At 35.6% G+C, this 18,054-nt stretch overlaps 1 protein-coding gene across 1 annotated transcript; it reads right to left on the reverse strand.

Annotated features, from left to right (window-relative positions):
• Positions 1–3,227: 3,227 nt before the first annotated feature.
• Positions 3,228–16,808, reverse strand: LOC126830752 (protocadherin-11 X-linked). The gene is made up of 5 exons (XM_050561152.2): positions 16,695–16,808; positions 10,505–13,191; positions 5,878–5,961; positions 5,285–5,429; positions 3,228–4,586 (listed from the first exon to the last, which is right to left on the reverse strand). The coding sequence occupies exons 2-5, from the start codon at positions 13,142–13,144 to the stop codon at positions 4,183–4,185; spliced, it is 3,273 nt and encodes a 1,090-aa protein (XP_050417109.1). The 5' UTR covers positions 13,145–13,191; positions 16,695–16,808; the 3' UTR covers positions 3,228–4,182.
• Positions 16,809–18,054: the final 1,246 nt, after the last annotated feature.

Below are 18,054 nucleotides of genomic sequence, written 5' to 3' on the forward strand. Positions count from 1 at the left end.
CAATTACACTATAAAATAAAACTGTTGAAATCGATCGTGTTGCTGTGTTCCATATTTCACTTTTCTGTTTTTGGAATTTCCGTCTTCATTAGCCAAGTCGGAGTAGAACGATAGGTCGTTAAATCCCATTTTTGGATTTTTTACACCATCTACCTTACTATATTGCATTATTTATGCTGGCTATATTCAAATCCGTATACAGGGGGTCACGGTTGCTAAGTGGGGAAGACGCTGGCTCGCTAGATTGGAGGTCGCGTGTTCAATCCCTGCATTGGCCGAGAAAGTTCAGCCAGATTTTCGGGCATGGGTCCCACTTGTCAGTGATGCAGGACGGAGGGCCTGACAAGGACAGCTGTCTAGTTGTTCGGATGGGACGAAACACCGAGGTTCCGTGCCAATATTGGCGTACACGTAAAAGATTCATTTGATAGTTGGAATTCAATATAAGAGTAGGCCGTAGTGAGGCTGTCCGGGCAAAATTTCCCTCAAAGCACACTGTATGGCGTATGCCCGTCTTCATTAACCCAGTTCGGAGCAGAACAATATGACGTTAAACCCCATTTCATTTCATTTCAATCTGTTCACATTATTGTAGAATGTATGAATGAAATATGGTCTGTATCAACTGGCGAATGAAGACGGGTATTCACCATAGAGTGTGACTGGAGGGAAGTTTTTCACGGGTTCTTTTACGTACACATCAAAGTGGAAAAGGGACCTAGGTTTTACGTCACATCGGAACGACTAGACACTTGCGCAATATTATGTTATCCACACCAACTTATTCCACAAATATTTTGTACGAAAAAATGTCCATTTCAATACCATTGCCGACTCATCACAGTACACACTAGTTGATGTGTGGCATGCACAAGGCAGAATATGTTTCGTCATTCATTCATATGAGTAGTGACACAAATTAGAATCAGTGCAAGTGTTGAATTTAAAATAGGTGATTTCACAGTGTATGTTTAACGGTATATGTAGATATATAGTTTACTACCCGTTTTACCTATCTAAAGTGTTGAATTTAAGATAGGTTATTTCACAGTGTATTTTTAACGGAATATGTAGATATATGGTTTACTACCCATTTTACCTATCTAAAAATACCAATAAATCTGAATGACAGATTGAAGTGGGTTATAATACATTCCGGCTAATCCTTAATATTGTTCTCTTTATTGACTACTAATTTTAATTAAACGTTCAAGTGATACACCTATCTTATGTAGTGTTTTTCTTTAATTTCCCTATGGATAAAAGGGATTATATTACAAAAAACATAGGTTTGTTATAAAGGAATTTACACAAATCGGTCACACCTGTATGATTCAGAATTTTTGGTACGATTTTTCGAAAACTTGACTACATCTATGGGCACCCATTAAAGACATTTTTTTAGATGTTTATTTGAATTTGAATTATTTAATGTTTAACAGCCTTTATCAATAAAGTTTGCTCTCTAAGTTTTGAAAACCAGATCTGGTTAGTAGCCTAATTGTAATGTATACTTTCGAGAGTATTTTTATCTTTACATAGCTTCTGAAGTATTACTTACGTGGAAATGCACAGGTGTTATCTGATTGACGCAGGGGTACCTTCTAATAACTTTGTTTCTTGGCTCTCCGAAAATTAAGGGAGATAAACTGCTTGATGGAAATTTAAAAAAAAACAAAAACAAACCGTTACAAAGCCACTTATAACACCTCCATATTCTGTGAGTATTATTAAAATTTTATTTCGTTGTCGAGGGCGTTGCTATTCATTTTGGCATTTGAGTTGACATTGTGCTGTTCTATGTTTAATAAGCAGACATTTCCTTTTGTTCGATTAACTTCCTGAGAGAACCTTTACTATATTTTTTACATCCTTTTGTTTTTTAACGTTTTCATTTATTTCTAAATAGTGGTGTATAATCTATTCTCACGGGTTGAATTCTATTTTGATTATTTTCGGTTTCAAAATTTCCCATAATTATTATTTCCGTTCCTCTGATTAGCACTGATTTAGATTTCCAATTAGACAGCCGCGGGAGGATGTTTAGCAATAAAAAATACTACAAAAGATTTGAAGATAAAGTTTGTTAACAGAATGTGAAGGTTAAATAGATTTAAACGTGTAAACAGTTTGATGTCTGGGTCGTTTTCAAAGGCGAATTTAGATTTTTTAAGGTACGCTTTTCAGATCGCATCGAAAACTTCTGCTTCACAGCGCATGCGAATGTAAACAGTGGTCGGGATAATTTACCCCTCCAAAAGATGTGCATGTATACATTGGCGTAAACAAAATAGGTCAACTACTGACATGTTTACATCAGCTGTCAGATTAGGTAATTTACAGGATAAATTTCAGGAATCTGTTATGATGAGATGCTCGGGCAGCTGACAGATACCCGCTATGACAAATTCAATATGGCGGATGAACTTCGGGAGACAATTTACATCTGGTGCGAACCAATATCAGAAACTGCCTCTATAAATCAAACGTATCTCACTAATGTACTGGTATTGGGAATGCTGATTCTGGACATATATTTATGAATTTCGTTTGATCATTTTTCAAATTTCTAAACACTCAGGATTTGCAGCCAATGCTCTAGTTGGAAGCCAAAAAAATAGCTATATAGCTATATTTAGGTTTAATTGGTCCTACTAGAGTTTCTATGGTAGTGGTGAAAGATTATGTCTTCTTCTTCGACTGGAGGCAGGGGCGGACTGGGCCTCGGTGCGTGGGTGAGTGGTCTAGTGTGCTCTGTAGATCACAAGACCTGACATTAGCGCGGCTTCGATGCCAAGCTTGTGGCGTTTTCCCCGGATCATCAGTTCTTCCCACTCACTGCAAACGACCCCTACAAGCAAATTATTGAAAAAAAATTGCGTCACTTCCGGTTTTAATAAAAAAAATTCTCGCTTACAAAAACTTTTTGCTTGTGTTACATAGGGGATTATTTCTGAATGTGAATTTATAATTTATGGAAACCTTGTTAAAAACCGTTGGTTTTCCCGTTAAAGAGATAGGGCAAGCGATATACGTTACATTCTGGGGTAGTCGTTCTGTTCAGTCTCATTTTTGAACTGAACTTTCAAAATGAATATATACTCTGTTATATCTGAACATTGGCTTCATCTGCGGACTTAAAGGTTTGGACGCCCACACTTTACAAAACAATCATCACATAAACTGTAATCAAATCAACAATGTTTATTTTTGACCTAGTTCAGTTATAAAAGCCCTGTTCATTTCATTAAGTAAAGGTAAGCAAATAAATTAAAGACACAACATTTAAAATTAGTTTTTTTAAAAAACAAATCAATCAGTTCATGTGTTCAAAATAATTACATGTTCAATATACAACAACATGTTCAATATACAACAACATGTTCAATATGTTCAATATACAACAACATGTTCAATATACAACAACATGTTCAATATACAACAGCATACAGTTACATTTTAGGTTTTCACAAACATGTGTTTAGCAATAAAGATTCAAACAACACAAAACGATGATCACAAAATGAGAATATTTGATTGACTAGACGCACATGGAAGTATTCATTTGTAAAATATACAATTAATAAATATATAACTATTCTTTAGAAAGCCACCCCAAACCCATCTTTAAAGAAGCCGTCCCAAACATGTCTTTTAATTCTCTGTACATAAGCCTTCAAAGAAATACAGACTGTCCGTTTCCGTAAAGGTTCACGTTATCACATGGTATAAACATGTAGTCACATTTGCCTACATTATAATGGCAAAGCGACCGTGACAAATTTTAAATCACTAAAAACCGAGTAATTCCTAAAAAGTTAAGAAAATTTTAAACAGCTCTTTTTTCGAAACTGAAACTTTCAGACGCGGTATTCGGGACATTTTGACGTTTGATTTGTATCCACTTAAACCCACCTATATCAACGGACAACCTCTTAATCCAGGCACTGCTCCTTAAAACAAATACCTAAACGCTGATAAATTAATTTTCTTTGGTATAATGTTGTTTTTATTTAATTCGGTATTATTCAAATTGAATCAAATCAATCATTTATGGGTATTAAACAATCAATATGAAAGCACTAATAAAGCCTCGTTTTTCCCCCGTTTCACATTAAAATTGTCTGTGGTCGGAATCGTTGGAAACGTCAATAGATTTTTATAAATAATTTATGAGCAATACTACACATACACGTCTTCTGTTTTTTGTCTCTGCAAGTCGAATTTTCCATTAGTAGTCACGTGAACATCCGATATAATACTATCCACTTCCGAGTCACATGACTCTTCCTGGTCTTGAGCGTCTGTCAGATTACCATGGCAACGATGGCGAGCTAAAGCAAGGTCGTTTCCGGTAGGTGTAGTCAGCCACGGTTTATTTTCCGCAAGGTTAAATTTAACACGTTTAGTAAAACTATTGTTTATGTCCATATTGGTGTATGGGTTCCTCAACACCGTGGACGGCTGATAACCTGAATCGAATCCTAGTCCATCGGACACGCGCCGGTTGGGCGTAGCACACGTCAACAATGAATCGCTGGCTACCAACTTTTTAACGGCTGTTTGATTCACATCGGGGCCATTTTCTGAAAAACATAAGAATAGATTAAAAATATATTAATAGTAGATTGGAAACATGTACATCTGAGCAAATAATGTTACTTTCTTTTTACTTATGAGTTACTTCATATCCGTAGACCTAACTTCATATTCAAAGTAGAATATATGTTCTGTATAGCTATTGAACAAAAGAGCATTAGAAAAAGACCCATGCCAAATATTCAAAGAGAACACGTATACCAAAATAGAACAGTATATCACCGTAAATCATCCAAAACATCTTGCAATCACAATCATAATTCATGACGCAATTGGATAAAAAATATTAGTGGGCTTAATTTAGGCTAGGTTGAACATTATTCATAATAACCAGTTATGTTAAAGTTATTTGATTTATTATTGTCCTAGTTTATATCCTTCTAACCTAGATTAGGGGGTGGATGACCGAATGGTAAGCACGTGCGCGCTGTATCATAAGGTCTGTCATGGAGTCAACTGGCGGTTGTACGTACAAGAAGTAGGGTCGCCTGTCCAACCTCGTGGGGTTTCTTCGGGTCACCGGTTTCCTCCCACTGCTAAAGACACTATGCGCAAGCGAATTATTGCAATAAATTTGAACCACGTGTTAGTCCCGAAATGGCCTAGTCTGTGTCGAGTAGACGTTAAACCCCATTTCTCTCTGTCTCTCTCATTCTCTCTCTCTCTCTCTCTCTCTCTCTCTTACCTAGATTAGATCTATTTAAATTGTTGCCCTCGTCATCACTTCCTCCCCGACCACTATCACTGGTACTAGTATCTGCTGACGTATGACTTCCTGTTTCTTCCTGCTGGCTGACCGGAACTGGTGTTACGCCACGGCGTATCGAGACCTAAAATTCAGAAACATATAACAAATGACGATGCACGTGTAGAAGAGTACAAATTTTTGATAGTTAATTCTGAAAGTGAGACATTTTATTACAGTCCGCTTCAGGGAGGGATAGATGGGTTTTTACGTCTACTTGGCACAAATTAGTCATTTCGGGACCAACATAGGGTACAGTTATATTTAAATAATTCACATGCTCGTAGGGATCTTTAGCATTGGGAGGAAACAGGAGGACCCGGAGAAAGCGACACTTGACCCATTAACAGACCGCATATTAATATTAAACCCTTGATGACATTGAACAATAAGTTACATCAAAACAATTTGCAGAGTTTTATTTGCACCCCCGTGAATAGAATGGAGTTATTCAATAACCATAAAGGTATTCTGATAGATAATACTGCATGTTGAAAAGGGTGTACTGAAATAGAGAGATGCGGGTGATTTACCTTTGTTGGTAGACCGTATGATTTAAGTAAAGCTTCGTGTTTCTTCATGGCTTCATTCCAAGCACCTTGTACATTTTCACGATTCTGTAACATAACAGGTATAGATAGCATGAATAATGATTCGTTTAAAACACATAATTACCTTTTGTCTAACGTTACATTAATATATTAGCTGACAAAAACTTCATAAAGCAAAAATTCTTGCAATAAGTAAAGATTTTTAGAAATGGAATGTCTGTTGTTTGTGTGGTTTATTTATATTTCACACTTCATATATAACACTAAACGATGTATCGATTCATAATTAGCTGATATAACTAGACGTAAAGCCAACGCCAATTTTTTGAATGCCTTGCTGTTTTGAAAGTTACGTGCCTATATTTGGAAATGAACCATTCCAGACCTGTATAAATCCGCCATGTTTTTAAAAAAATACATTTTGACATATAAGTCCATCTTTCAATGACTGATTCTGTTTTAATTTCAAATAGTAGTGAATTGTATTTCTAACTACTTATTACATGTGTAACATAAATAATACCAACTCTTTATAATAACATGCCTCGGGTTCAGGCGACATTTTAACCAAACATCATTATAAACAAGGGTTATTTCTAAGGGAAATCCCCGAAGACCAGGTGTCACTGAAGACACCTTTAAAAACAGTTTAATCTGACCAAACAAAAGAGATTTTAACACATCATCAATTACTCTATTCTGTATTTAATTATTCTTAGCATTTATTTGATTTCATCAATTCGTTTCGTTTCTTTTGTGTATGTTTGATGCGGCTGTTAAAACAAGTCAATGCGAGTTACACATTACTTGATTTGATCAATTTCGTTCCGGTAATTGTTTGTGGAGCAGATTAACAAGTTTTTAACACTTGCCAGACAATACATAGATCTGTATACCAAAGATCGATTACTGTTAATTGCGTTTCGGTTGTTGAGTTTGTTTTGGAAGCGATGATTTTGTCAACCACCAATGATTGCACTTTGCACAAGAAGTGTGAAAATTAAGCGTTGTGTATTGATACAAGAAGTGTGAAAATTGAACGTTGTGTATTAATACAATCGTATCTGCCATTAATATACCATCTCTTTACAAATTATTGTGGTACACAGAGGAATATTAAACCCATTCCATATGTTTATAATCAGCCCGGAATTCTGTTTCAACTAAGATTGCTTTAAACATTAACAACACATGTGTTTTAAACTTTAATGACTGAATTCCTTCTCAATGTGTCCAAAGATCTGGACAGTTACCAAAGATTTTTCGGGAAAAGGGTCCCGTTTGTCTATGTGGTTCAATATCTTAAATCTCTGTCTTAATATTTAAAATCCATGTAACAACCCAAAATCATTAAGGTAGGCCAGTAGGTTACGAAATGAAATCCTGAACATCTATGAACTGATTCCAAACCCTATGTTTCTATCATAAACGTGACCCAAATCTGCACTATTGTGGTTCAGTTTTAGCATTTATGGTCCAAAAATTTCAACGTGTATATTTAAACATAAACCGAAGCATAGATGTTTGGTATTTCATTTTCGTAACCTATTGACCTAACATAATCCCATTTTGTTTTAATTGAATCCGAAACTTTTAATGTATCCATAATTGATTTGTATTTTTATTGAAAATTTTCACAATTTATTTCTAACAAAATGGACAATATAAATCATTATATAGCTGTATATATTGAAGATAATTAATGTGATATGTCAATTAATAGACGGGTCATTTCACTGAACTCATAACAAATTTTCCGCTTATGGAAAATTCATTTATATTATGGAATATTTGAAATCAATCGATCAAAATGTGGATAAGAATAATTTGTGTTAAAGAGACCGCCGATAACTTATTCATTATAAATCATACACTCGAAATTCCGGCCATAACCGATTCACCTTTGTGCATCTTTAAAGGGAGCTTTGTAGCAGAAAAATGCTTTTGTCTTTTTCTTCCAAGGTGTTAAATGTATTTACAAAGCTACTTAAAGTCTACCCCAGGGTGTTTAAGGTAATTAGATATTTTGACTTACTCGTGTGGCAAATTTTGCCAACAGAGGCAAAATATTGATGATAAAAATTCAGTCATCCGCAGAAAATAATTTAACCACCGAAAAATTCTCCCTTTCATCGAGGACTTGAAATCGGATTTTGAAGAGCTTTCCAGAAAATCGACCCACGATGAAGGTCACGTTTGTTTGACAAAAACTCGGCCCCGAGCACCCTATTTAATAACAGAGTAGTTAGTGGTGTAACCCTAAATAAGTATAGGTTTCGTTAACTAGATTGCCATGTCACGCCTCAGTGTCAGAGATAATTTCTAAAGTCTATAGTTATTGGTCAGATCTGGGCGATCTCCGCCCGTGATTAACAATATATTTCCGCATTTAAGGGTTTTAAAGTAGATACATCGCCGTCAGATAAATCGGCATCTTTATTCAAAGCTAATACCCGGTCCTTTAGACTCTATGGTAACAGTTTCTATTCTTTAAGGAATCATTTTACATAGACTCCCGATTGACATTAGTCTCAGTCAACACCCGGCTTAATTTTAAGTTGTTCCAATCACAATAGCGATCTATCTTTGAAATCTCGACACGCCTCTTATTTTGAAAATGTCATCGTAAAACGTCCATGAAAAATACCCTTTCAAACGTTATCTCGGAAATTTAAAAGAGAATAAGAAAATCATAACAAAAGTTTCAATTTATAAATATTATGTTCTCGTGTCTTGAAGACAAATAGCATTGATATTGAAAACTACTGTTTCGCTTTTTGATTATCTTATTTCTGTCAAATTTTACAGTTTGAGTAAATTGATAACTAGAATATTTAATGACAATTTTGTTTACTTTCCCCTTTTTTATAATCTCCATAGCTGACGACACACCAATGACCTCATTTCTTAAACATATATTTTTTCTTTTTAAAATGGTTTTCCATAAAAGATGTTAAGAATTGGTACAAAACGGTGTGTTCTATCAATGGCTCTTACTTATCACAGCCAAGAACCGACAAGCGCGTCAATATCGCCCAAAATATTGCAAAAGGTGACCGACAAGGAAAGATGTGTTATACATATGTAGGAGCTACGGTGGCTAAGTGAGTAAGACGCTGGCTCGCTAGCCTGTTGGTCGCGGGTCCGCTCCCGGTGTTGGCCGAGAAAATTCATCGGTGGGAGACGAGTGGCCTGACAAGGGGATAGGACGAAAAAATAAGGTCAAGTGTATACATTAGCGTCCACTTAAAAGATCTCGTGGCAGTTGGAATTTGATATAAGAGGAGTCCGTAGCAAAATTTCCCTCATAGCACACTGCATGGCGTATGTCCGTCTTCATTAGCCCAGTCGGAGCAGAACAGTAGGACGTTAAGCCCCATATCATTTCATTTTATTTTATACACGTATATTCTACATAGCATATTCAAAATTTAAAAGATTTCATAAAACGTTGATTTTTTTTTACAGTAATCAAGAATCTTGGATTTATAGCTTTTTTCTGATTAAGGGATATATCTCTCATCTTTAATGACTCCTATTGGATCAACTATACACAACAGTTCTGAGCAACCGCGTAAAGGAATTGAGGGCTACGGGATCTAGCTTTTCAATTTCATATCCGCCTATTACGAAAAAGACGGAAAGTTGTAATAATAGAATATTGTTTGTGGCATTTTGAAATGCATAAAGGTGCCGACATTTTCAAAAGGTTTCACGGCGTCTTTCCTGTTAGGGTCAACCACTTTATGAAAATTGATCAACAATTGAACCAGGGGGGTTTCGTTTATTCTCTTAGATAGAATCAGGAGAAAAAATGAAAGCGTTAGCAAAACATGCCCGAAGCGTTTGTATATGAATATAATACACGTAGTTGGACAGTGATTAAACTGAAGCTGGCCCTTAGCCTCGGTCATCATTTTTCACAACTTTAAATAAAAAAGGTGTTTTCGTTGCATTAGTCGCGTATTGATATTTACTTAAAGCACTTTGTTCCTGTGTAAATATTCCTCCGCGTCTCCCAGAAGTCGTGTGTGTATGGGTCACATCTAACACATTGCCTTCATGTTCAATAATTGTTGTACTCCGGTACGTAGTTCATTATTCTTTATTCATATACAATACATATTTATAAACTAAACAAAACCATGACGTTTCATCTCCCCCAACAATCATTGGTATGTGAAAATTGAGAGGATGTCGGATATGAAAACACAATTGAAAACTGACAACGTGCGAGTTTTAATATACTAAAAATTGAACTTTTATAAGCTTTGTTTCGATTCCATTTGTATATCCTATAATTTTTATCTACCCCCACCCAACGTTTCATTGTTATTGATTGCCTTATAACATTTATAGAGATTTAAAAAAAAGGAAACAGCGTTTTACTAAAATAAACCAGCAGTTTCCTGCAAGATATTCATTCTTAATTAATTAGCTTAGCAAGTGCACAGATGTTTATGGAGTATATATTGGAATATTAGTTCACTTCTATTTCATTGTTATATTACATACGTGTTCTGAAATTTATATTTGTAAATTTTAATTACAATCCCAGGACTGTAAAACGTCCTCTTTTATTGTGCTTTAACATAAAGATTTTACTTACTTTGGTTGACTGTTCGATCTCGACTTCAGACAAGGACACCAGGTCATCTGAGCCAGGAAATATATTCGATCTCTTGTCCCAGCTGTTGGAATCCGCTTTTGACATTCTTCGGTGATCTACAAGGTCGTCCATAGAACAATCTAGCTGTAGATTACATGGTTCAATGTGGGTGATGACGTTTGCTTGAAAAAACTTTTTGTTCACCTGATCAGAACGCCTGATAATAAGGATGACGATGACAACAACAACCACGATTATACCTGTAACACTTCCCAGGATTAGCACGACCATCGTATTCTCTTCCGAACCCAACCCCTGTTTCAAGTAGGTGTTGGTTTCGTTGGATTTATAAACAGTAATATTAAAGTCAACGGAAGTGTTCAAAGATGGCGTTCCCATGTCCCGAACAATGGCGTATAGTTGGTAAGTTCCGACGTCATTTCCGTCTAAAAATCGAGATAATCTGATAACACCAGTTACCGAATCGATCTTAAAAATGTCATGGCCATTTTCTGGTTTTAAAATAAATTCTAAGTGGGCATTTTCATCCACGTCTTCATCTTTGGCTAATACTGTGAATAAGGCATAATCGGTGTGCATGTGGTAAGGCACAATCATGGAATGGTTCATGGAGCTTGGCGAGACTATCAATGGCGCATGATCGTTTTGATCTGTTACTTCAATGATGACCTCGGTTGAGGAAGACAACGATTGTGACCCCCTGTCAGAAGCAACGACAACAAATTCGTACCTTGACTTTATTTCTCTATCAAGTGAAAACGCGGTTTGGATAAAACCATCGGTTGTAACTTTGATTGGGTAATATTCCAATTCATCAAACAACAGTTGTATATTGTAAAGAATTTCACTATTTAATCCTTCATCGGCATCTTCTGCCTCTAATCGTCCAATTACAACTCCCGATTCTTGATTTTCTTTAGCTTTAAACATGTACCTTGATTGGCTAAATGTAGGTATGACGTCATTGACGTCTGTTACTATAATAGTGACAGTACAGCTTGAGTTTCGGGAAGGTCGTCCATGATCAGTCGCAAACACTTTAAACTTTAACTTAGGTGTTCTCTCTCGATCAAAGGTTTTGTCTGATATAATTTCACCACTTTGTCTAATTTTCACCCCGTATTCATCTCCTAGCGGTATGTAATAATAAATCTTAGAATTTTCTCCATCGTCAATGTCTACAGCTTCTACTTTGGCCATGACTTCTCCTGGTTCTGCATTTTCCGTGATATTGCCAAGGTAGTCGAACTGTTTAAAAAATGGCGCATTGTCATTTTCATCCAGAACGGCGATGCTAAACACCTTGGTGTCATTCAGTGGAGGGTTTCCCGCATCTTCGCAAGTCAAAACAACCCGATGAAATTGTGCCTTTTCTCTGTCCAATGTTCGCGAGACCACAATTTTATAATCGTTCTGTTCTAATCCTTGAATTTCAAAAGCGTCACTAATAATGAAACAACGAATGATGCCATTTTTAGAGGAGTCCGGATCTAAAACGGCCACGTGGGCAACAGTTGTACCTGGTTGAGCAAATTCGGACACCTTGCCGTCAGCAAAAAGATTTAAATTGATGGTCGGAGAGGTGTTGGTGGAATCTTCAATACTGATGATGACTTCAGTTTGGGCCACCAGGGGAGGTGACCCACCGTCGACACATTCGACAATAAAACGCATTATCTGCCCCTGGACCGGATGCAACGACTGAAATACTGTTATTTCTCCTGTGGATTCATTCAAGGCAAAATAATGTAGTACTTCGCTTGGCACCAAAGGACTAAAACGATAATAGGCCACCCCATTCAGTTTAGCATCTAGATCAGTAGCAGTCACTTGGACAACAGTTTCGCCTATGGGCGTACTTTCTTTTACTGTAATGTTATAGGCCTGTGGGTCGAAGACTGGTGGGTTATCGTTAATATCAAGGACTGAGACTATTACTTTAAGTTCAGCTTTTCTAGGACTTACTCCTCCGTCTCGCGCCACAACGGTCAACGTATATAAATCCCGCACTTCGTGGTCTAAAGAACTAAGTACGACCAGACTGACCACGGTACCTCCATCAAGATTTTTGACGACTTTTAAATCGAAAATATTGGAATCTGATATCAAATCGTAACCTTGGAGTGAATTATTACCGACGTCGCGGTCCAGTGCACTTTCAAGGATAAACGAAGAATTAACGGACACGGCTTCCGATATTTCCAATGTGAGAGAATCCTTGTTGAAGGTTGGTGCGTTGTCGTTTATATCTTCTAGCGTGACTTTCAGCTTCTCCTTCCGAAAGAACTGATTAATGGTCGACTGTATCGCGATTTCTGTCTCCAGGACACACGTGTCTGAGAACCCACAAACGTCCTCCCTGTCCAGTTTTACGGCCGTATATAACTGTCCGTCCTTCGTTAAGTTGAAGAATTTGCTTTGGGGGTAACCTTGCGTCAAGAAGCTGTAACGCAACGTAATCAATGCTGTTTCGGTCACCGTGGATTGAAGATCTGCCTTGTCGGATATTTTGCCGATGTAAAATCCAGTTGGTCTTTCTTCTAACAAAGTGTACAATATATCTCCACACACTGGGGTTAACATAAGAGCCACGCCCAGAAACAGGTTAGTCAGATCCATTTTTGGAAGATTCAAGGCTATAAGTCGTCATTCATATACCGGTGCTTCTAAAAAAACAGAAAAAGAAAACATTAAAAATAATGTATGGAAACTTTTACGATTTTAGATTTAGGTAGCAGCGTCCCATTTGATGGGGCATAATAATGTAGGACTTGCGTACACACAAATCGAACATTTTACTATACACCTCTATATTGTACTTACGTGAAACGATTCTTTGGGTAAGCATGAAATATGCACCGAATAAAGAAAAGTATATGGGTTGTTCTAATATAATGAACTTCTTTTAATCGATACTAAATTATTACTTCCTTGTTGTCATAGTTTTTAGATTAAAAATGTGCAAGCTGAGTAGATGTTCGTATGGTCAAAGCTATATTAAATGAAAGAAACGAGATGGTCAAATACATGGAATGCATCTCGACAGAGGTACGGGTCCTAATACATCATCTCTATTGTCATACATGTCAAACTATTATACACGTGTATATATGCTTGAACACGTATAATCTTACTTCATACTGAATTCAATACGCACGTGAATCCAAATCATTCAACATGTATAATTAATAGATTTTTGCACCAATCTAAGATGGCCGCGGGGCAGGTTTTTGCCGTTTCCAATGGTTTGATTTATATATTGGTAAAGCTCGTGACGAGGCTATATAACTAAAAGTGTAACTGTATACCCTATAATTAACTAATGGTATCTAATTAATGCTGGCATTAATGAACTATTCAAGCGAGTCCGTCATTACGAGTGCAGTCTTGTAAATACATAAATCTGGATATTTCAGGCTGTTTTATGTATCACTCGTGTAGCAGTATCCCGTGGATACTCTAGGACTTGTATTCCGTTTTTGATTAAAGACAAAGTGATCGTATTTCAGTTCAGACAATGAATAAGTATTCAGTATTTCATTAATTCTTCCGGGAACGCGGAGAATTATTTTATAAGATTATTACGTTATCGATTGATGTATCATTGCATATTTTAGCTTTTACCCTTTCTTGATGTAAAAACATGTTCACCTAGCTTAGTTTCGTAAAAAGAACATCAGCTTCAAATGGAAGTCGTAAAACTCTGGGTAATTCTGATGGCTCCAGCAGATAAAAGCCCATAAAATCATCCAGATTATATTAAGAGAATATGTTCTGAATTACACGCATTGTATTAATCGATTTCCAAATGTGTCTGGATACCAGCAAGATTTGGATCGAATTCTCTCCATACTAGGTACGAACTGACAATATGTATGCATGTACGAATCTTCTCATTATTAGCCACAAGGTTTTAGTACATTTGTATATGGATGCCTACCAGATTCCCGTGTGACCTTTTATAATAAAGACTGACTGTTTACCCGGTCTTGTTTTAAAGTTTATTTTATAAGGAAGAACTCAGTGACCATGTGAAGAGCTGTGAGTAGCCATGTTTAATATAGATATGATTTACAGATGAAACAATAAATTCACATATCAGAATCAACACCGGTGTTTAATAATATTTATAGAACTTGATCAGTCTCAACAACCAACGTACTGATACTGTAAATAACACTATAAAAGATCATTGCTAAAAATTACAATATTGGGGTTTCAATGGGTTCAATAATTTAGTGTAGCTTATAAAATAAAATAAAAAATACACAGAATTGGCACACTAATTAGTTCCTCCTGTTAACGTCATTTTGGGAGTTATTCAAAACATTGATAAGTTTAATTCACGAATTTGTTGATATTAAATCTCTAAATAGTACAATATTTAGGCGAAATTCAGTAGAATAAAACAAATATTTATATTTTTCAAGTGAATGATAATCTTTTCTTTTTTTGTTACAAAAATACGTACATTTAGAATATGTTAGGTTTCCCGTGTTAAACAAGATACCAATTCCCATCTATTTCAAGTTTTTCAATGATAAAATTTAATTTCGCGCTGAACGATGATGCAAAGTTGATTTTTAAGGTGTTAACCCGCTTTTTACGCAATAGTAGACAAAATGGTGTAAATATTAATCTATATCGTAATAAAATTACGTGTGAAATAAATGACGTGTAATTGGTTTAATTGATGATAATGAGACATCAAGGTTACAGTTCTCAGCCATATGGAAATCAAAGTAAGGACAAGTTATATAGAACATGCAATATCACTTATACATCATAGAATTTCAAGTATTTGTCTTCATCTCAACCAATACTAGAAATTTGCATACATTTATGTATATTTGACTATTATTAATATTTCTGTATAATAAAAAGTCAATATTTGACATGGTTGAGTTTCAATAAAGTGTTGAAACCCCATAAAGATATAATTTTCATTCCGAGTTCTCGTGTTTGTCCAGTCGCTTAGATCAATGCCAAATTGCTGTTGAAGATTTCTTTTCATTGACATAAAGAATCTCCCATAACATGGGCTGTACCTATTGAGTGTTGCCGTTGTGTGTTTGACAGTGAGTACTTGTTGAAATAGTTAGTCTCTAGATGTAGTGTGAGTAAATTAATATAATGTAACTATGTAGTATTTTATTAAGATTAACATAGCAACTCCTAACTTTCCATGTGCAACATGATTCCACAAATAAATCTGGACTCACATTACATGTATATTAGAGACAGTGTTCAAGGAGGTAAAAACAGCTAAAAATCTTTCGACAACGCAAAATACTTATTGGAAAAATGAACCTTATCAAAATACATGATTATGGTTCTTTTCAAATTAGAGGGAAAATGAATAAGTGTAAGATATAAATATGTGTAAGATATGTACACAGTTAGAGGGAAAATGAATAAGGGTGTAGATAAAAGTTAAAGTAGAAAAGGTGAATAACACAAGTCAATAACTAGATGACCAAATGTAAATGACTAATACTCTGTATACAAATAAATGTGAAACTGTAGAAATGTGTAATATAATAAGAGATAAATGAACATTGAATTCGAGAAAACATGAAAAATGTAAGCTGTCCTTGAAGAATGTCGAGTAAAAGAAAAAAATGCCAAATCCAGACGAAAGTCAAATTAGAGAATTGATGGACGCGTGAAAGCTTCAAATAAAAGTCAAATTAGAGAATAGATGGATACGTGAAAGTGCAAGCTTGAAATATAAGTCAAATTAGACAAAAGATTAATAATACATGTAATAAATAATTGAATATCGAATTCGAAAAATTTATGAATAAGTGGAAGTCAAATTTGGGAAATGGTAAAGTGAAAGATATAAATAAAAGTCAGATTAGAAATGACCATGTAGAAGAACTTTTGTAAGAAAATCGGCATCATTATCTATATCTATATAACTATGTCTTATTAATACTTTCTTATCTGGACTTGTCAAGATATATTTCTGTCAAGACAAGAAAATTGTGGCTTGGGCAGAATACAGCTGGACTTAAACAAGACATAATCAGGCATGAAAAACAGATTAGAATTCCTTTAAAGAATGATAGATTTCCAAAACAAAGGGAACAATATTTTCTTTCAAGATTTCACAACTGAATAAGGATAGGCCATTCAATTTCTTATAGTGGAAAATTAAACTTACCCTTTAAAAAGCGTGAAATTTCCAGCCTTAGGTAACAAGTCCCTGTGATATGTAGATAGCTAATTTAACTCTCTAATTAATCACATGAATAGATAGCATTATACTTATATACTAATATACTATATAGCAAAATATTCCAATGTTTTGAATGAATTTAACACAATAAAGGAATCCATCCTGGACACGATATAGATTTCATGCGTGCATCATAATAAATGTAGCTCCACCTCTTTTTTCAGCGTTCGACCAATCAATGCCCGTGGAAATCCACAGGCGTGAAGTGTTATTGTGAGTGACGTTGTTAATGGGCTTGATTGAAAGGAGGTTTGACAACGATATCTTATAATATACCATAAGTAAAGCAGGTGTCAGAAAGCCTTGATTGAAATCTACACAGATGTGGGACTGGTCTTTGAACCGTTGATTAATCATTAGGAGAAAGTGCTAAACATTTATCGTACAAATTAGACCTAATTGTCCTTCATTAGGATTCAATTTTTTTAAAGTGTTTGTCCTTTTTGGCTTCAATTTTAAACAATTATTGATTCGATCTTCTAAATTGCTGTAGATATGAATTTAAGTATTCCACCACAAACTATTTTCTGGGACAAAGAACAGCAAATAAGACAAAAATATAAAGTACTTTTCAATAACAATATTACCAAATAACCCTCTAAAAATGTAAGAAAAATAACATTTTGATATTAGATTTTTTGTCTTTATATATTTATACTATGTGTTCATTATTACCAGAGCAGCGATATTGTAGGTGTTACGTCATATAAAGAAACCATACTATGTTTCCTGAAGTATCGGGTGCTATGTGGTAGTCGAATGGTTAGGGTACTGACCACTCGGCACAGTTTCACCAGTTTGAATCCTGTATTGAACCAATATTGTGATGCAGGACGGCTGTCTAGTGGTTCGGATGGGACGAAAAACCGAGTCCCGTGTAAACATTGGCTTGCACGTAAAAGATCCCTTGGCAGTTGGAATTCGATATAAGAGTAGGCACACTGTATGGCATATGCCCGTCTTCATTAGTCCTGTACGGAGCAGAATAGTAAGACGTTAAACCCCATTTCATTTCATTCCATTTCACTTGAACCAATAAGAACCATCGGCCTTCACCTATCATGCGTGGAGTAGGCGAAGCTGACAAGAGAGTGTGCATAGTTGTTTGGAAGGAACGGAAAAACCGAAGTCCACTCGTGTACACATTGGCGTGGACGTAAAAGAAAGAACCCTTTACAGTTTGAAATGAAAAAAAAAAGGCGGAAACACAACTGTCCGCCCCAAATTCTCATACACCGCATAGCTCACCATACAAATAAGAAATGCCACACGTTCGTCTCAAAAT

The sequence above is a fragment of the Patella vulgata genome, chromosome 8 (assembly GCF_932274485.2).
Source record: "Patella vulgata chromosome 8, xgPatVulg1.2, whole genome shotgun sequence".
NCBI classification, from domain to species: Eukaryota; Metazoa; Mollusca; class Gastropoda; family Patellidae; genus Patella; species Patella vulgata.